This window comes from Astatotilapia calliptera, chromosome 14, assembly GCF_964374335.1.
Source record: "Astatotilapia calliptera chromosome 14, fAstCal68.1, whole genome shotgun sequence".
NCBI classification, from domain to species: Eukaryota; Metazoa; Chordata; class Actinopteri; order Cichliformes; family Cichlidae; genus Astatotilapia; species Astatotilapia calliptera.
Genome location: NC_137435.1, coordinates 15915222 through 15936912, shown reverse-complemented (window position 1 = coordinate 15936912; position 21691 = coordinate 15915222). Strand labels below are relative to the sequence as shown.

The following is a 21691-nucleotide window of genomic DNA, read 5'->3' as shown; positions in this document are numbered from 1 at the left end:
CAGCTTGCTCTGTAGTGAGCTGTAAATTCAGAATGCCAGACATAAATTTTACAGACTGGATTCAGACGCTATAAAATGATCGGTCTGCTTTTTTGTAAATAGTGAGTCTGGAGCTTAAAAGGCAATAAAAAAGAAGCAAGTCTAGTAGTATTTCATAGTGAGATGAGCATGCAAATCGACTGCCCATATATGACCCTATCATGCAAAACACATATGTGGTATGCACTCACACAGGACATATGGTGATAAACACAACAAAAAAACAAAAACAAACAAAAAATCAATAAGGACAAACAACATATCATAAGACATCTCACAGGACATGTGTGAAAGCACTGTTCTGCTGCCTGTCTAATACCATGGGGTAAGGCTGGAGGGTTTGGGATGTAAAGAAGATAGTAAGGCTCTGATTTCCACATCGTTCCATTAAGATCTTCATGTTTTCAGTCGTGATTCGCAGAGGTGGCTGATTGCCTGGTTTAGGGCGAGCTTGTTGTAAAAGGAGGGCTCAAGGTGCTCTAGGATCTAAGGAGGTGAGTTATAAGAAAATATGATGACAGATTCATGCTCATCCACACATTTTCTGTCTCTTTACCTTCATGTTTTGTTTTGTTTCTTTTAGGTCATGAGTGCCATGGTGCTCTCCGGCTGGCCGCCAAAGATGCCTAAGAAAAACTCCAGCGCCAGGCGCACGTGGATGGGTACAAAGACGTATGAGGTGTAGACGACCATGGCGATGGCAGAGAAGAGGATGGAGTTGAAGATGGATTTTTCCCACGGCTCCAGGACATAGATGCCGGTGATGAGCAGGTATTGGTAGTATAACCAAGCCAGGTACTCCCTCAAGTTCTTGAAGTTCATTCTGCAGAAGTAGTAGTAGAAGAAAAAAAATACAAGGCTCAACAGAAAGTGTCGTAAGTACTCATAAGCTGGAAATAACATTGGTTGTGCAATTTTTACTGTTACACAGCTACACATTTTTTATACTTTACATTTATCTACTGCATCTATCTTTGACAATTATGAAATAATAAGAAGCATAAAGTAGAAGCCGCATCACAGACCAACGAGCTGAATTTATGGACAAAAATAACGTTTTAGATTTAAAACCAAGACCGTGATGTTATCAGACTACGTCTTATCAAATATGATAAATGATATACGCTGAAGCGGTGGCAGGCAGTGATAGATCCTTCTAGACAGGTAGGGGGCGGGGCCAGCAGGTGCGTTACAGGTGCACTCTTCTAAATGTCGTGCAATTTATTAGAATATGAAAAACAACGTTTCCTTCCCAGTACAGACCCGCTATCATCAGCCGTGTGCAATCAAATTAACTTTCCTTGTTACAAAAAGGGGTCTAATAGGACTGTTGTCCTGAAGCCTCCACGAGGTAGTTTCCTGTGATAGTTACCTTTCTTTTTTTCATTAGTGTTAGGATGGTGCCTTGCTTAAAATGCCAAGTTTGACCCAGAAACCTGCAAGAATTTGCGCAAAAGTTATAAATTGTGCCCAAATGACATAAACAAGTGAAACTAGAGTTAGTTATCAACCCACAGCAATGATTACTGAATTTAGATTTTAATACATGTGTATGGACTATATATTAGAAGGCGTGTGCGCTTATTAGCTCTTCAGCCTGTGCCGTCACTCACCTCGGCAGCCGACGTGAGATTCCTTCGTTATACTGCGATTATGAGACCAGAGGAGTCCCCCTGCCGCTGCTGCTGCTCCGCTGCTTTGTGTGAACCAAAAAGCTGCTTCACCAGTTCACCACCAGCCTATATGTGGTACACACATGACACCACACCCACTACCCGTGCTTAGACTCGCGACTCACCTGGCTCGCAGATCACGCAGGTGGAGTGTCCGAGAGATGCGATGCATAGGCCGGTGTTTGTTTATGCAGAGAAAAAGAAAACAGTCCTTGCATAAGAGGCACGGGGGAGAGGGCCGGACCTCTATCCCAGCCATGTGTGGTGTGCTGCTGCTTTGTGCGGCATCTTTAAACTTTGTTCAGTCGGTGTCGCATCGCCTCTGTCCCACCATGCTGCTGCAGCCCGACACTGCGCCACCTCTGACGTAGACAGCAGCGAGCAATCAAGCACCAGCAGCAGCAGCAGGAGCAGCAGGAGGAGGATGGAAAACGGAAAAACAAGCAGAGACCACACTGGTGTACCACAACTCCGGCATGCTGTAGTTTGCATTTCATTAGAGGAAACCAAATTATTAAAGCGACAAGATATCATACACAGAACGGCAAGAAGCGCGTTCAGCTGAATGCAGCTCACAAAGCATTTCCAAAGCAGCCTCCTCCTCCTCTCCATCCCCTTCTCCGTGATAATACTAGATGAAGTAATAACAGGCTACAACACCTAATGCCTCTTTAATTATATTTTGCAACTCACACTGAGTGTTTCTGGGATGTCTGGGAATGCAGCCTTAAACATTCTCCAAAGTGTTTTGAAAACAAATCAGGAGTCCTCACATCTCCTTCTGGACTTGATCATTTCAGTCTATGGATTCATAGCCTGCATACAGCTGTGGGACAACCAAGGGAGCTCAGACACGCCTGTGGAAGAAACTCTCTCTCTCATATACACACAGAGCAGGGTGTCTTTCTGTAAGCACGCATACAGCTGAGAAATCTTATCTCCTAACTGTGAGCTTTGCTGACCAGCTCACTTCTTATACTGCATTATTGATGTGTAAACACGGGTAGCGCACCGGTGACGCATAGATGCACCGTCAAGCCCGCAGTTAGCGTCAGGACGATGGATACTGGTCCCAAATGTCAGGCACAGCTCACGAAGGCGCTTCTTCACACCGGACACATGTTTGTAAAGGAGCTGCAGTGAAACCACCGACTGCTGCTGCTGCCTGCGACAAGCACTGGGGAAATCATCATTCAAATCGGACATCCACAGTCTTAAGCCTTTAGGGACTTTGTAGTCTGTAAACAGGGAAACTACAGGTGAATTAGGCCAACACACAAAAGAGAGAGAAAGAGCAAGGGGGATTCGCTTCATTCGTTTTCCCAAGTAGATCTGATTACCGTTAACAACCTGCTCAGGTTTGTGAAAAACAAGGGCTGCCCCCTCCCCTCCCTGAGTCAAAATGTGAAACTAACACACCCTGTGATACACACATTCCTCTGTTTTATATTACATAAAGCTGGCTAGTGGCGGGCTGAACTGTTCCAGCAAACATGGTGGCATGTTTAACCACAGTTCCAGTATGGTTTGCTTTAATGCATTCACATACAAAAAAAGAAATCAGATTTAATAGTTAATTAACCCCCCTGTTAAATACATTCCAAGTTTTTATTGTTCTACTTCATTTATTGCTTCTAAACAACTGATTTAGGATGTTGTCACCGTGTTTATATATTTACATTCGAAATCCCACAAGCCTGACATTTATCATAATACATTGCTATATTATCCTGCATATTATCAGAATATCAAGCAACATAATCCAAAAATGTTAAAGTCTTGAATTTTATTGGTCCAAAAGCCTTAAATTTGAGTGTTCATGTGAGAAAAATTGTTCTGAGGAGCATTTCTGGTAAAAGAGTCGGCTTTAATGTGCAGTGGAATCCAAAATTTGTTTGGATCTTTACATTTTTGCACCTTTTCAGTAAGCTGGAGCTAGGAGCTTGTCATAAATGTGCCATTAGTGGCACAATGGGTTAAGCATAGACTTGAGAGCATGATTTGAATGAACTGTGAAGGCACAAATAAGTGCTGACTTAAATGTATTGCATTTAAAGCACATGCTGGTGCGACAGGCTTCAAACAGAGAGGGGAAGAATGCCCATTTTTACACTTTCGTTTTTAAATCAGCTCGCCTCACAGAGACTGTACGCTCGCTGGCTGAAGGTGTTGCAGCTGGACAGCATTTGCATTTTGCCCACAGTAGCCAAATTACACCATTAACAGACTTTGCTCAGCTTGCTGCCAGCCTCCTTTAAATGAGTTACTTCCCATATCTTCCTAGCACAAAGCTCCCTCTGGTGGATAAATAAAGCAAAGCACTTCACAACATGAGCCTCTAAACCAGCAGAAAATGTGTGGGTAAGGATTTATTTCGATAAAGCAGCTGTAACTGCTTCATTTTCATATTATTCTGATATGAAAAAGAGGATCATATAAAGACAGGAAATGTGATCTGAAGACCCAGTTTGGATAAAATCCACTGAGACCATGGAGATAAATTATCATGTTTCATATGACTGAGTGCCATTATGACTCACAGTTGGTACGTTTTAACCATCATAAACCAGTACACCACTGGATTTGTTTGCACCAACATATCATCTGTCCGTGTTTGAAACGGTCCCCAATTTGCAGACAGTTCTAAATCCGGTGTGCAATTGCACCGTTGTATTGTAAACGGGCCTTTATTTGATAAATCGGCTGTCGGAGTCACAATGTCAGAACGCCGACTGGTTAGTCCGTCATCATGTCGGCACCCTCTCCTCCTGTGGCGTCCGTTAGACTCAACTCCTCCAGCATCTCCGCCAGGGAAACGCGTGGTGCTCCGTCATCATCAGTGTCGCTCTCCACCGGGATCTTTGACGCATCTGAAATTGAAAAATCAGCATCTGCTCATTAAGTGTCTCATGCATCATCTGTAATGAACGTGTGACACAACTTCCATCAGAACCTCAAGCAGCCGTTGACGGTAAATGAGCCGTAACCTGACAATAGAAACCTAAACAAAGGCTCTGAAATCTCTCTCGTGATGCTGCTGCGGGAGTAAGTCTGTGCTGCGGTCATCAGCTGCTCACCTCTGAAGATATTGACGTTCTTCCTCAGTGCCTCATCTTCCTCCAGGTCCTCCAGGAAGTCCTGATATTGCCTGAAGACAGAAAAGTAAGTTGAGAGCAAAACCAGTCTGGTTACTTTACAGATAACAAAAGACAAACCACATGACACTCTGCGCTCTTAGTACACTAAACAACTATTAACTCCCTTGAGTCCTCGTTTCAGGTATCGAAGTGTTTTTCCTATGTGGTCTACACCAGAGATGTGCGTGCTGGAAGTAACGGCTTTAATCTTAAAATGATAATAAGACCCTTTGGTTATTTAATCTCACCTCAAAGGGAGGGAGTAAGTAATCAGTTCTGATTGTTAGCGGTCTATCAACCAGTTTTTAACATGTAATTTTCACATTTTGTGCGTTGATAGCTCAAGCCGACTTAATTTTGGTGAAAAATTGGGTCGAGGTCATAGAAAATGTTAAAGTTGAAAAAACAGCTTAAAACGTTATATTAGGCACAATTTTTATGGATCATCTAAAACTTCACAATAATTTACTGGGCCTTCCAGGACACGAGTACCTAGGTTGGCTAAGCATTTGACCTTCATTGCTAGCTCCAAAGTAAAGTTGACCTTGGGGGGAAAGAAATGTCAAGAAACCATATTGAGTAATACATCATATCACAGGGAGCGAGCTGTAAGAGACACTTTTTATGTTTTCTACACAACGCCCTTCGATGTCACAATGAGACCATAACAGGCAGACGCCAGCGTGACTTGACATCATAAAAGATAAAAGTTTTAGCATAGCCTTTTACCTCTGGGAGAGTTGTGCCCTCTGACGGCTCTTTTTTAAGGGATATTTCCAAGGCGTTTCAAATTTATGCTAATTTTTTAATACTTCATGAGGAGCACCCCCGACCCCCACTTTTTGATTAGATATTTTTTTATTCACCTGACTATTAATTCATAATATTTAGTCCTGTCAAAAGATTAAAAATTTTTTTCTGTAATTAATCGTGATTAATTACAATTACTTGATCAATAGCCTGGTTGCAATTACATTTTTCAACTTTATATTTAAGCTTGTAACAGACATTTATGGAATATAATGAAGTAAATGCAGAATAAACAAAGAATGTTAAATGCTTAAATTCAAAGAGAATTTGAAGAGTGTTCTTCAATCTTTTAACACAGGATCTCTCCTGTGAAATACAACTTACCGTAAAAAAAATGAAACTATATACTAATAGGTAAGCATACAAAAATATATAATATATATTAGTGCTTGTCAAACAATTAAAATGTTTAATCTGATTCGTCACAGGGTTACTGTGGATTAATTTTCATTCACATTTCATTTTGCGTGAGCAAACGGACTCAAGAAAAAAGGGAAAATATACACATTTAACATGTTTATTGAACATTCATGTTAGCAAAAAAAACTGTAAATATTTATCCACTCCCTCTCTGTCACTCTTGGGGAGGCACGAGGAACCACAGTTATGTAAAGCGCGTGTCCTCAACTATATTAACAGCTCTGCAGTTCCACTTGGCAACTGTGTCTGTCAATATGTTTAGAAATTGTATGAAAAGCTTAAAACTAATAATGAATCATTTTAAGAAGTATTTTCTGTGTATCTGAGTCTGAAGCAGCTCATTCATCTGTTACGCCTCCACTGTCGTCCAAAAACACACATCGGTGAGCTACAGCGCTATACTGGTTGAAACAAATCATTCACACCAATAAACCTGATTTTTTTTTTCAAGTGAAAACTATACAACTTCAGGTTGACCCTACAATAATGGAAGGAAAACTCCAACAATTAGATGACCCCTATGTGGGAGCACTAAGCGACAGTGGGAAGGAAAATCTGTGGCAGAACCAGGGTCAGGGAGGGGAGCCACAATCAGCTGGGAGTGAAGGGAGGACGACAGGAATACAAAAAACCCCCAAAAAAACCAAACCACTGTACAAACATCTGAACATAGTCCCAAACAAAAGTGCTTTTTAAACTTTTAAGTCCTTAATCTTAGCCTAAAAACAAAAAAACAAAACATTCCCAAGACAGCTTAGAGGTAAATGCTTGTAAGCCATACATCATTCATCTCAATGAGCTGAGCAGTCTTACCTCTCATCATCTGTGTCCATGCCTTCACGGTCTCTGGCCATCTCCTGCAGTTTCCAGTTCCTGCGCTTCACCCTCCTGCTGCGGTCGTAGCTCTTCTTGATCAGCACCTTTGAATGTACAAATGCTCAAATTCAACAACACACGGCATTTTTGTTCCCATGCGATTTAACGAAGGGATGAACGTTCAGAACTCCATGCAGGGTTTTAGTTTGCCACTAGAGGTCAGTGTTAATCAAGTCAACAAATCGTGTCGCTGAGTGCAGGTGACACTTACCACATCAGGAACATGGTGAGGGTTCATCTTATTAAGGTACTCATCATTGATGTTGGAATTGGCAAAGTCAAACCTACAAGATAAGAAGAAAATTAACCACTGACCATTATTTCATTATTTATTATTACTCTTATTTATTCATTGTTATCCGACTGTTCTGCGTACGTACCCCAGCACCAGGTCTCCAATATTGAGAAGGTGGCCCAGGAATGTACGGCAGTGGTACTGCTGACTGGTATTCATCTCTGATGTTTTCTGAACCCACACCTCAGCCAGGGTGTGCTGTATACACACAAACACAAAGAGGGAAGGGAAAATCCAAAATGTTTAAAGCAATCAAACAACATTACTCCTGTTCTTTCGTCCAAGTTTGCTCACTCAGGTGCATCAATAATAATGCAACACTCACACACACACACACACACACACACACACACACACACACACACACACACACACACACACACACACACACACACACACACACACTCTCAAAAGAGCGACGGGAAACTACACACCGCACTCGCCTCAAAAGAAACACTCCTGACTGTTTGTGTCGATTTGGCTCGAATCCAACATACAGGTTCAGGGATAATGTAATGGTTTGCTATTGATTTTACTTCTAAGGGAAGAGCAATGTTCCCCCATAATGCAATCTGTTCTGCACCAACACACACGCGCCCTTACTTTGTTGGACCTCATGCCAGCTCCAGCACCCAGCTTCTGGTCTCTGATGATGTCAGTGTCCATGACTATGAACTCCTCCAGCTGGCTTGGGTTGAAGAGACCGTTGAAGGGGTTTCGCCAGTATGTGTTCCCGTCCACCTCGGCAACTAGAAAGATACTTTTGATTATTTAGAGTAATTAATTAAAAAAAACAAAAAACAAAAAAAACCCCACACACTTAACTTTCCGGATATTTAAATATTTTTTTCTGGAAAAAATACATACACTACTCAAAAAATATGAAAATAACACTTTTAAATCTGAGTATAGCATCAAGTCAGTTAAAGTTCTGGGATTTTGACCCAATATAAAGAAAAATTTGGACCCTACAGAGGTTACACAGGTAGGTCCGAGGCACGACACATCCATCGAGTGGTGAACAGACCTCTACAGGTGAGGCAGCAGCAACCTGACTGCCAAACTGGGAAGAAATCCTTGAACCTGTCAAACCCTGCTGCAGGGTTCCTGGGCACCTCCTGGTGCTCGACAATGGCCGGCCACATGTGATGACAGTTTGAAACCAGCTCATGCAAGGAACTGATATCACTGCCTGCCCCCCCCCCCATGCTCGCCTGACATAAATCGAACAGAACACCACTGGGACATATGTTTCAGTCCTTCTGACAGGTTGCACCTGAGACCGCCCAGGAGCTCAGTGATGCCCTGGTCCAAATGTGGGAGGAGATCCCCAAGGACACCATCCATCATCAAGCACAAGGAGGCCATACAAACTACTGAGCACCATTTGGATTTGCTGTAATGAAATTTCAGTAAAATGGACTAGTCCTTTTCACTTTGATTTTTGGGCTGTATTTGAATTCAGCCCACTGTCTGTAGATTAATTTCTTTTCCGTGAAAAGATGTGGCAAGTTGAGCCTTTCAATCCTAACAAATTACCCAGCCTATATCAGTATAGATATTCAGCGTGTGTTTTCTAAATCTTCCTTTCATTTTTCTAAGCAGAGTATTAAAAATATTTCAAGTCTGATTTATCCATAAGTGCTTTTTCTTTCTGTTCGTACTGTAAACAAACTAGACAGGAAGATTGTCTTCCTGTCTATACTGCAACCAAACTGTACAAGCAGAAAAACAGAAACAGATACTTCTGATACATGAGTTAATTGCCTTGTGCCGCTGAATCTGCTCGACAGCCTTGAGGCTGTTTGTGCTTTTCAACCAGCTAAAAAACTTTCTGCTCCAAATATAGCCTGCTCTTTGAAGAGTAATTAAAAACGTGTGTGCTGCTTCAAGATGTGGAGGACCATCCAGCCTCTCACAAAATGAGCGATTACGCCACACGCAGAGGAAGCAACCCATCACTAATTGTCTCCGTGCTTGTATTGGTAATAAGTCCCCCTAAATCAGATAACTTGGCTTTGATAGAATAAATAATGCAATCTGAAATATGTTTTGCTCTCTGGGAGCACGTCTAATCTCGTGCTGTGACTGGAGAAGAGAGAAGCAGCCGAGTAAAATGACTGCGTGGAACATGTGGTCACCAAACTGGGGTCAGTCTAGTGCGGTTTAGAAGGGTGTCGACCAAGCAGCGATTTTCTGTAATGCAGGAAATACTTCTGGTGTTATGAACAATACAAGAGTGAAAAATAAGCAACCTGTGGTAATGTTTCTAAAAGTGCAGATACTGAAAGAGGCTAAACCGAGTGCACAGAGGCAACAACTGGTTTAACAAAGTCATACAATGAGAAACTACTCAGATGAATATTTAAACATTCAGCTAGTCGACTGTGATGATCGGCTTCTTATGTAATTACACAATTTCAGTTTCTGAGCAAATGTATTAAGTGCTAAAATCAACAGCTTCTTTTCCAACAATGCTAATAACCATTGGTAACAGACTTAAAGAAATCAGAAGACATTTAAATCTAGTGAATGAATTCCACTGTTAATTAAAATGTCCATTATTTTTGAGCCATCAGCTGTCAAACGGTTTATAAAATGTAAACGTAAAATGTCCTGCTAAACGTCTCATAACACAAAACTGCTACTGTTAATTACAAATAAATTACTGGACAATTTTCTGTTGAATATCTGCAGCTTAACACTAAAAGGCCACTACTAATTGTGTTTACTATGAGATCATTCATAGGAATTCAAAATAGGCATGGGCACTTTAAACAAACAAAAAATAATAATAATAACAAAAATGAAATTACAAGTTAAATACACCGTTTGTCCAATTCAAGGAGATGAGCAGGGTGGATAGAGTCACGTGTGTTATGCGTGTTATAGGACTGTCACAGGAGGCCAGAGCACACAAAAAGCAGCCACACAGACACAGCTACAACATCTAAACTCCACACAAGAAAGGCCGGCCCGGCCAGCAGGTTCGAGCTCAAAAGCTACTTGCTGTTAGGTTTTATTACAATTTTTTTTTTCTTTTTAAAAGGACAACAATTATTTGCTGCACTTATCCCCGACTTAAACTACATCTCTGCTGACTGCAAGCCAACACAAATACGTGAGAAATGCTTCTACAACTAACCAGGTGAGCTGCAGACAGCGTGAGCCGTGCTGTCAGCTAAACGTGTCAAAACTCCTCCGTACTCACTCTGCAGGGTGCGGGGGTCGATCAGATGGATGGTGCTGGTGACACGGATGCACACGCAGACTTGACCCATGTTCCCCAGGCTCTGCGCCAGCCGAGGTGAAAGGCACACGACGTTGTCCTGGCAACCAGACAACCAGAAAACCGGGGGTCAAACTGAAGTCACGTGGGGTAAAAAGGCTTTGAACATGTGCTGAACAGCTTGTTTGCTCAAAAAATAAAAATAAAAAATATTTTATTTTCATTTAAGAAAACAAGTGTCCCTCCATGGAGCCCCTAGTACTGAAATATGAGGTGTTAACAAACCCAGTATATGTCATGATATTAAAGCATTCAACTGCACTGGGCAGCTAATCAACTACTGAAAATGACACCTGACAGGGATCAGTTAATCCCCACCTTCATCTTAATGTCATTGCTTTCCAGTTTAATCTAACCTGTCACCGTTAAACACAAATTCAACCTTTTTTATAAACTAACAGAAATATGTATAATGTGTAGGCCGTAGGAGTGACGAGGACAGTCGGGTGGGTCTCACTGCTAACAATGAATCATGGGATAAAACCTAGATTCAACTAAAATGAGTTCCAAATATAAACGCAACTGTTTGCTGGATACCTTGCAGACCGGTACGATCTCCATGGAGAAGGTGCTCTTGTAGTTGTATGTGTTTGAGTGGATGTCGTGAGAGATGAGGCGCTGAGATGCCTTTGACCTTTAAAGTTAAAAAGAAAGTATTAATTTTTATTAGTAATATTAAAACATTCACCAACACATGAAAGCTTGTTAAGTGTCAGTCGGACAAATGGTACAACAAAAGGGCCTAAAAGCACTGAGATGTTGTGCACACATGGAAAGGAAACATCCTGTGTAGATCATGATTATATAAACAGTTTCTGCCATGCAGACACAACACTTGCACACGGTTTCAAATTAATTAAAAACTTTAATATATTCCCTTTCTTTTTAAGGGGTTACATTCTCTTCCGATTCAGATGTATTACCGACAGGCTAGATTTCGCTAACACCTGCTAGCTAATCATCTCCACTTCCACATACAAACTGAACCCTGACAGACGCCATCACTGAACGCTGTGAAGGTCGTGCTGTGTGTTTTCAAAGGCAAGCAATGTTTACCTGCAGGGCACGGTGCACTGCAAGAAGTCCACCATCTTCTGAGCGTGCTGCTTGGAGCCGTAGTAGAAATCAATGCCCTCTGCGAGAAAAAGCAATACCATCAAATACACTTCACAGATATATTTATCACAGGCGTGCTTCGCAGGTCATCCCCACGCCAAAGAACATATGCATGAAAACGGCACATACCACAGAGCAGATGAAGAGGAAAGAAAAATATGGCAGCCACATGTAACCTTCTTAAAGCTTTCAAGTCCTGCCGAGACATGGAGATGATTTAAACAACCCCATCGGGCCAAAACTCTGCTTAACAGTCCCATCCAAGAATACAGAGGACTGCTGCTGCGATGTCACTCAATGCACAGCATGTGAGCCTCTGTGCATATAAGTATGTATGAAGTAGCACTTAGCATCCATAAGTAGGGTAAGAAACAAGCTTGCTCTGCAGGCAGCTGGTAAGGAACGCCCGCTCTGATTAGAGCGCACTGATTAGATGTACAACGTGTGCCCCTGAGAGGCCCACGCGAGGACAGCTGCATGGAGTTATTGGTGCCAGTGATATGCATGCATGACTGGTTGTCTGGTACGGGAAGAGGTAATTAACACTCGACACATCATTATGCTCTCCTTCGCTCTAACCCACATTAGTTCCGCTGGTGACAACTAGGGCAAGTTTCCCACTTTGCAGTGTAATTTGGGTAAAAGTCCCCACAGCAGAGACGAGGCATTTCCCCTTTAACCCTCGGCACCCCATACCAGCCGCGGCAGGCTGGCAGGTTTCCACTACTGCCTGTGTATAAACACATTATTGCACACACAACACTTTAATATATTTAAACAATATGTGCACATTAAAAAGAAACAAGTGTCAATTAAATATTTGTAATATTTTCAGTTTTTTCCCCTCATTCATCAGTAGTAAATCTAGACTCTCAGTCCACTGTTTATGTCAGCTGTCAACATGCCTGATGTGAAGCGTCCGTGTCTATGTACTCTTGAGGACGCTGTAGAACGTCGTCGAAGGAGTCTGATACGAGTTGACCGAGCCAGCGAAGCTCATTTCTGACTGATGACAGTGACGCTGACTTATGCTGCGGCTATCCCGAACATTTCTGTGAGTAAGAGCAGCCGTTTTTGTTGGTGTTAGCCGCTGTTACTGAAGTAGATCTAATGCCGTCAGACTCAGGCAATTGGAGTATAAACTTTCATAAGATGCAAGAATATAAATCAACTGTTTATCATAGGGAAAGTGAGATTTTTAGGACACTCAAACCTAAGGTTAGCGTCCATAACATTATCTTTTAACCAGCTGCTGCAGTTACAGCCAGCTTATTGTCAGTGTTGGGAAGGTTACTTTTAAAATGTATTCCGTTACAGAATACAGAATACATGCCCCAAAATGTATTCTGTAACGTATTCCGTTACGTTACTCAATGACAGTAACGTATTCTGAATACTTTGGATTACTTAATATATTATCGTGCTTTTTACAACAACGTGAATGTACTATTGCTGTGTGATTTATTACTATTACTGAACGTCCGCGACTCCGAACTGTAGTAAAGGGACCTCTGACTAATACGGCGGGGTCCCTGTCGGCTTGTAGCCGAAAAATAGCTTTACTTTGTTGTGTGGGTCAACTTTTCTTGCGACAGACAGAGAGAGGAGTTGAAAGACTGCTCCAACGGAACTTATTGTTTTCGGAGGAAAACACGAACACGGTGTACAGTCGAGTCTTAATAGCTTACTTACAACTGGGCTCGTCAGGCACTCTTCTTGGCTGCAGTGGTTATTATTATATTTACATGCTTCCAGCTCCCGTTTTTCCTCGACGACAACTCGTACCTTTCCACTCTCCTTTTTCTCCCTCCTCGCGCTCACAGACACATAACGTGTATGGCAGTCCATTCTCCCTGCAACACGGACTACACTGCCCATGATGCTACATTCTTTAGAGCTATGCTTGTAGCATTCTGCCTGTTAGCTTAGCACAACAACAACAACGAAAAGGCGCTCTCTCACCCAGGAAACACACAGTCGCAGAAAGAGAGAGAGAGAGCGTCGCCCTGTAACCATGGCAACCGTAACGCTGCCGCCTGGAACAACAGAACGTAGCTGTCAAACAAAACCCAAACAGTCCTGACCCGCGACAAAATGAAACAGGAAAGTACCGCAGTGTAATCCATTTATTTCAACAAAGTAACTGTATTCTGAATACCACCTTTTTAAACGGTAACTGTAATGGAATACAGTTACTCATATTTTGTATTCTAAATACGTAACGGCGGTACATGTATTCCGTTACTCCCCAACACTGCTTATTGTTAGAAATGGGAGGTCTGCACATTTAATCTGCTGACAATATAAACTGGGAATAAAGCAGCATTTTTAATGCACATTCTCTCAGGTAAGAACTCTGACTTCTGGAGACGCGGCTTCAGCTGAGGAGGAAGAGGATGAGGTGGAGATGAGGGAGGAGAGAACAGCGGTGGAGGTGGCAGATGAAGAAGAGGAGCAGACAGAGATGATGAAAAGATAAATAAATATTTTGAAAGATAAATTCATTTATCGTTTGTGTTTATCAGCTTCTCTCTCATTCTTAGGAACCTGGAACATTATTATAGAATTCTATTGGCGTACACAGCGTTGTGCACATAATCATATATCATTGACCTACCATGTATTTCTTTAATGTTGAGGGCATTCTGGTGGAGTTTATGCTTCAGGATCAGTTGCTCCAAATAGTAGAAAGTCTTTTTGTGTACAGTCTGATGGACAAAAGAGAAATCTTCATCACAGAGAAACTCATACTCATCCCTTTAAACAGCACAAACCTCGATAAGTAGCTTTGCATTTGCCTGCGAACACTCAACTTAATGGCATTCAATACAGCTGGGTTTTTTCCACGTCTGAGCAAGCTGTTTATTTCATGCATCTACGATCTGCTGAGCCTTTTCTGTCATGCATCTACAGAGCAAAAGCTTTTTCAGTGACTGGCTTTTATTATGAAGTGGCTGAGTTATATAATAACATAGCTTAGCTTCACAGTAACATAACTATTAATCACTGAACTGCTAGTCTACTGTCTCTGCAGCAGTAAAGTTCAGTACGTCAGTACAGAGTGTCTTGAGTTGTATTTCCCAACAAGGACTCAGAGAGGTATGTTTGTATGTTTATATGATACACTAACAGCGCTAAGAGAAACAGTCAATGACCCAAAAAAACCGTAAAAAGTAAACATTACTCTTCTGAATGAAATTTGACGTCTAAAGTCGAGTCAGTGCTAGTGGAAAAAGAGGCTTTGCACACATTTTTCAGCTTTGACCACAAGCTTTACTTTTTAACCCTTTACTATGACAACCAATTTTACAAATGTGCTAAAATATAACCATTCACCATCCACTTCAATAACTGATAAAATGGTTCATGGTTTATTTAAAAGTGCTTTTAAAAAGCTTGAAAACAGCCAGAATGGGAAAATAGTTTGTACTTATTAGAGTGTAAGACCACAGGTCACCTTCTGACGAACTTGAACGACGGCCTTCCAGAAGTCTTTGGCCTCCACACGGTGGCAGTCGTCACACATCTGGGACTGGATGACAAACTCGACCACAAATACCTGTTGTAGGATGGCGCCATTCATCACCTGGAGAAGACAACAACAAGTCACACCATATGCTCCAACTCCATGGGAAACAATGACAAAAACTTGTGGCTGAAATTCATTAAACAAGCTGTTCAGGGAGAGCATATTTGAATTGTTATGCTTGAATTTTTATGTGAACAGGGAGAACTGCTGGCAGAATTATAAAGACCCTCCAACTGCACAAAACAAAAAAAACACAAGGCTCAGGTTCTCACTAAAGGTCAAGGAGATGCGATGACAGCCAATGGCGAGGCTCGCTACTCTCACTTAACTCTCTGAAGAACAGACAGATCGCTTGTTCTTCTGATAAAACAACCTCAGGGTCACTTTGTAGTGGATGCACGTCCTACAACTTGTCACCACTTCTATGAATATTCTTAAGATTATAAAAAAAATTAAAAGATTTTGTTTTAAACGTTCTGGACAAAAAGCACCTTGCTCATCTCATATTGTTAATTACAAATAGAATTTTCCCACACGTAGCAACGTCCCCCTGTTTTCTAACCTCTTTCTGGATGGTCAGTTTCATCTTAATCCTTTTGGAGTGCGGCTCTGTCCACAGGAATCCAGCATCAATAAGTCGCACCTGTGAAGAGAGATGTTTTAGATCTGCGAGCACTGTCTGAGTATTGAGAAGTACAATAGTGAACGTGGTGCACATCATAATAAAAAAAGAGATAGATGGGAAGGATGCTGTAATGTAATAATGTATCACAGAGTACCTGCACAGAACATTAAACTAGAAGGGTTTTAAGAGGACAGCATTAAGGTTTTGATTAAACTTTACTGTCATTAAAAATGTAATATATACTTAAGGATATGAATTCTTAGCTTGCATATGTCTAAGATGGTCCCTCTCCTCACACAACCCAAAAACACAACAAAAAGAAAATGTGCTCAATAAAAAGGCAGGACTGAAACAAGCAGCTTGTGAATCTAATGTTACAAACTGGCACTGGACACCCCCTTATATTTAATTTATTCTAGAAATTTTTCACTTATGTAGAAATATGCTATTCGTCTTTAGTGACACTGAGTAAGAAAGAGGCTTACTTTAGACATGGAGCTCTTTAGTTTTTTCAAGCAAAGAGCAAGCAGCTCCCTGGACTCCAGAGCACACTGTACCCAGGTCGCTGGAGGCTGCAAGTACCTGCGTAAAAGAGGAAATGCATTTAAATAAAAACACACCGTTCTGACTGCTACATTTCACCTGTAAATGCCTTCTAAAGAGAAACAGTGATATAATGGGTGCACTGCAGTGTACAAAACAAATACAACTGTTATGTGTTTGTTATTAAATGCATGAAACGCACCGTTCACACTGCTTGCAGAAATGCACTGTGACTTGCTTGGGGATTCCCTCTGAGATGTCGACCTGAGTGCGCAGGCAGGCCACACACATGTTGGCTGGGTTAGGAGCAATGGGGACACCACAGGTACAGCAGAGGCTGGAGGGGAGAGACGCCAAAGTCAATGAAACACATATAAATGATGGGTTGTTTCAGACCCTTTTGTTGATGATATATATTTATATAATAGGTTTCAGCCTCTTCACTAAAGACAGCATGTACAGTACAATACAATGGGAGATTTTACAAAGCAGGTCGCAGCTTATGTTGTCGCGTTTTTCCCATATTTTTCTCATCACCTGAGCATTTTCTGAAAATAAACAGTCACGACGTTCACTTTACTTGATGACATAATTCATCTCAGTGGTTCTGGCAAAACTACACTTACAGTGCGCCATAATCAATTTAAAATCAAAAGCTACTGCTAGTTGTTATATTGGACTGAAGACAGCTGCAGCCCCTTTACCGCCTAGGGACATGTATTCAGATCAAGCCTATTATTTGACTAATAAATAAAATATTAATTATTTCAATTTTAAGTCTTAACAAAGACTGCTCCATGATCTGTATTCCACTAGTGATGTGTCGGGGCAGAGAAATGCTATCTTCTGAAAACTTTCCCACTTTTTGACAGGTTTGAGATCCAAGTGTTCTGAAGCTTTAAGAGCAGAAGTAATTTACATGAGAACAAGATATAACATAGTTATCAGAATCTGTGGGCTGCTAATCATTAGGGAATTTCTTTTGGTAACCCCTCACATACCGTATTTCCCGGACTACAAAGCGCACCTGAATATTAGCCGCACAAGCTAAAAATCAGGGGAAAATCCTGTTTTGTACATACATTAGCCGCACCTGACCAAAAGCCGCAGGTGTTTCAAGGTTGACTTATCATATGTAAGAGAATATGCACAAAGGGAATTGTCAGGAAAGAGATGGCTGTTTGGAGACACACCCCTTTTATTAATATTTTGAAAAACAAGTTATGGGTACATATTTGCATAACTTTTTAGGTATATGAAGTGACACGGCTTTAACAAGAAGAAAAGTCAGTCATTCACCACCATCTTCCTGCGCACTAAAACCACCAAACTCCTCTTCTCCAGTGTCGGAAACGAACAGGCTCAGGGTGGCTTCGTCATCCACTCTCAGCTTCTCTCCTTCGTTGTCACTTTCAAAACCAAAGAAATCCTCGTTGTCAGTGTCAGAGTCGAACACCCTCTGAAGGGCCGTGGCGGTGTCCTCCTCTCCATGCAGCAGTCCAGCCCTTTGAAATCCGTTGGTGAGCGTGGATGTTTTCACACTTTTCCACGCTGTCAGAATCCACCGGTGGAGTTGGGCATAACTTGCTTTTCGCAAGTTTATCGCCGCTCGTCATCCACGCCTCCCGCTGAACGCGTAGCGCTACTTTGAAGTTTGTTTTTCGCGCTACTTGTACGGCACTATGTTGCTTGGCGGATGGACATGTGATCAACATACCACTCTTGATCCCCGATACTGTGTGTCTGATCACATGCCCTTCCACCAGGCAACGTAGTGCCGTACAACAGCGGAACAAACAAAACAAATCGTCTTACGATATCATAAAAATCCTGGACAATCCATAGAAAAGCCGCACCTGACTAAAAGCCGCAGGGTTCAAAGCTGGTGCAAAAAGTAGCGGCTTATAGCCCGACAATTACGGTAGTTACTGATACCAGAAATTCTGTGGTGTCCTACTGGTGTCAGCTTTATGGCACTGGTAACCAGTTTTATTTGGTTAAAACATGTAGAACTGGTTCGAGATTGGCTAATAGCACTGGATCGGTGGAAAAGGATTTGAACCAAGTTTGTCAACAGGGCTCTTAATTAGGAACTTTTGGTCCAAATCAGCAACACACCCACTGAAAAGATGGTATATTTTATTTTACTGCAGTTGTGCTTTATGGATGATTTAATGAAAAAACAAACAAACAAAAAACCCAATCATTGTCCCCCACATGACTCCATCAGAATCTATTTTTTTTTTTTTGGTACAATAACTAACGGAAGAAATTATGTATAAGCGATAAGCCTGATTTAAAAATGTTGGTTTAAGAAAAAAAGAAAAGAAAGGAAATTTCTTATGCTACAACTGACCAGCCGCCTATGCCATGTAGTGATATTACCCCTGAAAGTTAACCAAAAATGCACTTTTTGATTCTTTTTTCCAGTGAATTATAACAAAGCAGATCAAACATCCAGAGTACCAGTGCTTCTTCCCATTACGTTACATTACAAACATGACCACTGGTGCAGTTTTGCTATTGAAGCCATGACTATACTGCTGCTCAAAGTTGATTACTAAAACAAATATACAAATATATACAAATATAATATACAAATATTTTGGTTGATTTGCTTGCAGTTTTAAAACAGAGCTTACATGTGTCCAGCCCTAAATTTTTCATGTGTCTATCGACTGTACTTATGTTATAACATTACAATGTTATGAGGGCTCAAAAATGCTGGAAGCCCAACATTTCAAACCACCCTGAATGTATACACTTTGCATATGATGGGGGGCCAAATCCACTTGAGTAATGGACACTTGAAAGAAACAAAAAAAATTTTTCATTCCATTTCCTGCTGATTGAGTAAATATTACAAGTTGTACTACATAAAGAATAATATCATTAGATGTCTAACCTGAATAGAACAAAATCCTGTAGTTTCCATATGGCACTCAAATTATAAGTGAGAAAATAACTTTGTTTAAGAATTGCATATTTCTTTATCCCCAAATCACAGATTCTGGTTCACTTTTATGGTATGGGACGCCAAGGAAAATGTCAAGCTTTTATCTTTAATAGTTTTTAAAGATATTTACATTGAAATGTTACCATGGTCGAGCAGAAAACTTTATGACTCAGGCTGCTGCTGCTATGTAGTTGATTATTCTGCTTGCTGATAGATAGCAAGCCAAATATCGGTCAATATATCCTGTGTCCTTGCCTCCTATTGGTAGTTTAATACCACCATTAAAGGAAATATAGGCTTTATAGTTAATAATGGATTGGATTTATATAGCGCTTTTCAAGGCACCCAAAGCGCTTTACAATGCCACTATTCATTCACTCTCACATTCATACACTGGTGGAGGCAAGCTACAGTTGTAGCCACAGCTGCCCTGGGGCAGACTGACAGAAGCGAGGCTGCCATCGGCCCCTCTGGCCAACACCAGTAGGCAAGTAGGGTAAAGTGTCTTGCCCAAGGACACAACGACCAAGACAGAGAGCCCGACCAAGACAGAGAGCCCAGGGATCGAACCGGCGACCTTCCGGTTACAGATGCGATTCCCAACCCCCTGAGCCACGGTCGCCAGTTAGAGGCAGAGATGCTATCCACAGTCTGGAGAACGAGCTTTGCTGTTAAAACTCACACAGTGCTAAAGGGCTGCACTTACATGTTCCCCTGGCTGCTTGAGGCAGGAGCCTGCATGTACTCCATCCTTGCCAAGCTGAGTGGGTCTCAGGTGGTCCAGTTATCTCTGAGGACACAAACATGACAGATGTAAAGTGGCCCTGTCAACGCTGAAGCACAACACAGGCGACTGGGAAAAGAAAGGGTTAATAAACGTTAACCCAGACAGGCTTATTTCGTTTCCAAGCGTTCATTTAGAAACGGAGATACAGATATCTAAACAACGCTAAAGCTGCCCTAAGTACAGTTAGCACTGCTAGCCTGGCTGATGCTCTTGATACAGTGTGTTAGCACTGGAGGCTAAACTGCTAACTCTTCTGAGTGATTCTCAAAAGTTTTCGCGGAGAAACAAACACACAGAGTCGACTGAAAGTATTCAGTAACTACAGCTAAAGCGACCGAGTGTTGACAAAACTTACTGATCTTATTTTGATGAGAAATCAACAGCACACAGTAAACGAGGTAGCCCCACGTTTTACCCACAGAGGACCGAGAGAGGCTCGATGGCGTCAGGCAGGACTCAAGGACCCCGGGACTGTCTTTGTTTGCCTGAATACATTTCCTCATAAAAATTTAAATCAAATAAAAATGCCACTTAAATACCAAATAGATAAGAAATTATTACTTGTTTTTCCAATTTAAATCTTGTATTAGATAATCTGAAACGCTGATGGTGGTATATATAATCATATATCTTAAAAGGTAAAGTAAAAGTATAAGATTATTACCAGAAGCGTTTTAGGCAATTAGTTAAAGATCATTTTAATGTATTGTTGTGAAGAGGAGTTTAACATTTAACTGACTGAATTAAAATTAGAAAATCTAATTTAGTAGGTAAACAGGCATGCATAGCATAGCGAAGCTATTTATATTTATAACAATACATCAAAGCTCAGTTGATAAACTTTAACTTTTGTGCCCTTTCTCTTTGTTTTTCTTTAGTAAATATGGTAAAAACAGAGTCATTTAAACTTTCCACCAAAACTCCTGCTAACATCTTTTTTTTGATTCATTCGTTTGCCATTTTATTGTACGTTAACAAATAGAGGGGCTAAACTGAGGACGTGTTGATCTCACATTTCCCTCCTGGTGCGACTGATATTATAGTTCTAAAAACAATAATTTTACAAGTTTTCTCAGTTTGTTTGGGTTTGTTTGTTTGTTTGTTTGTTTGTTTGTTTTTTAGTGGTGGTGGTGGGGGGGGGGGGGGGGCTGAGAAGAACTTCTGACATTAATACAGGAACTCCCCTTTTGTCCTATAACATGACAATTCTACCTTGCCACAAACACACTGGGCCTAATGAAAGGTTATTTATCTGATTTAATTTTATAATGAAATGCTGCGTGTTAGCATGTGTTTAAAATTATTGATTCACGGAGGTCTTCAGACTCACCTGTGGTATGACTGGTCCTTGGACGCCTTCGAGTTCTATCGTAAATCTCCCGTGCGGTTTCTCTCTTGGTGTCTTGCTTAACCCCTGGTGAGATTTTAGGCATGGCTGATATATAATTGAGCAGTAGAATTTATAACATTTGGATGAAATAACATAATGCTGCAATAATTTAATTTTTGTAAACAGTCTGCAGTTTTCTTATTGGTTTCTCTACTGAATTTTAAGCCAGTGAATGCGACCGACAACTTATTAAGTTTTAGCCACAA

At 41.2% G+C, this 21691-nt stretch overlaps 2 protein-coding genes across 6 annotated transcripts; both read right to left on the bottom strand.

The window, feature by feature from the left end:
* Positions 1 to 375: 375 nt before the first annotated feature.
* Positions 376 to 2314, bottom strand: sptssb (serine palmitoyltransferase, small subunit B). Of its 4 annotated transcripts, none has more exons than XM_026192391.2 (3): positions 1838 to 2314; positions 596 to 862; positions 376 to 525 (listed from the first exon to the last, which is right to left on the bottom strand). In XM_026192391.2, the coding sequence occupies exons 1-2, from the start codon at positions 1969 to 1971 to the stop codon at positions 619 to 621; spliced, it is 378 nt and encodes a 125-aa protein (XP_026048176.1). In that variant the 5' UTR covers positions 1972 to 2314; the 3' UTR covers positions 376 to 525; positions 596 to 618. The 4 variants fall into 4 exon arrangements, with proteins under 4 accessions (XP_026048176.1, XP_080145056.1, XP_026048175.1 ...); XM_080288930.1 differs by adding an exon at positions 1653 to 1732 and having other exon boundaries at positions 376 to 862; positions 1838 to 1873; XM_026192390.2 differs by having other exon boundaries at positions 376 to 862.
* Positions 2315 to 4066: 1752 nt separating this feature from the next.
* nmd3 (NMD3 ribosome export adaptor) lies at positions 4067 to 21504 on the bottom strand. 2 transcript variants are annotated; one of them, XM_026192775.2, is made up of 16 exons: positions 21426 to 21504; positions 20015 to 20098; positions 16555 to 16689; positions 16295 to 16391; positions 15747 to 15827; positions 15113 to 15241; positions 14273 to 14363; positions 11596 to 11674; positions 11077 to 11173; positions 10462 to 10579; positions 7854 to 7999; positions 7336 to 7448; positions 7167 to 7239; positions 6893 to 6999; positions 4790 to 4860; positions 4067 to 4582 (listed from the first exon to the last, which is right to left on the bottom strand). In XM_026192775.2, exons 2-16 carry the CDS (start codon positions 20056 to 20058, stop codon positions 4449 to 4451), a joined length of 1515 nt encoding a protein of 504 aa, XP_026048560.1. In that variant the 5' UTR covers positions 20059 to 20098; positions 21426 to 21504; the 3' UTR covers positions 4067 to 4448. The 2 variants fall into 2 exon arrangements, with proteins under 2 accessions (XP_026048560.1, XP_026048559.1); XM_026192774.2 differs by lacking the exon at positions 21426 to 21504 and adding an exon at positions 20451 to 20591.
* Positions 21505 to 21691: the final 187 nt, after the last annotated feature.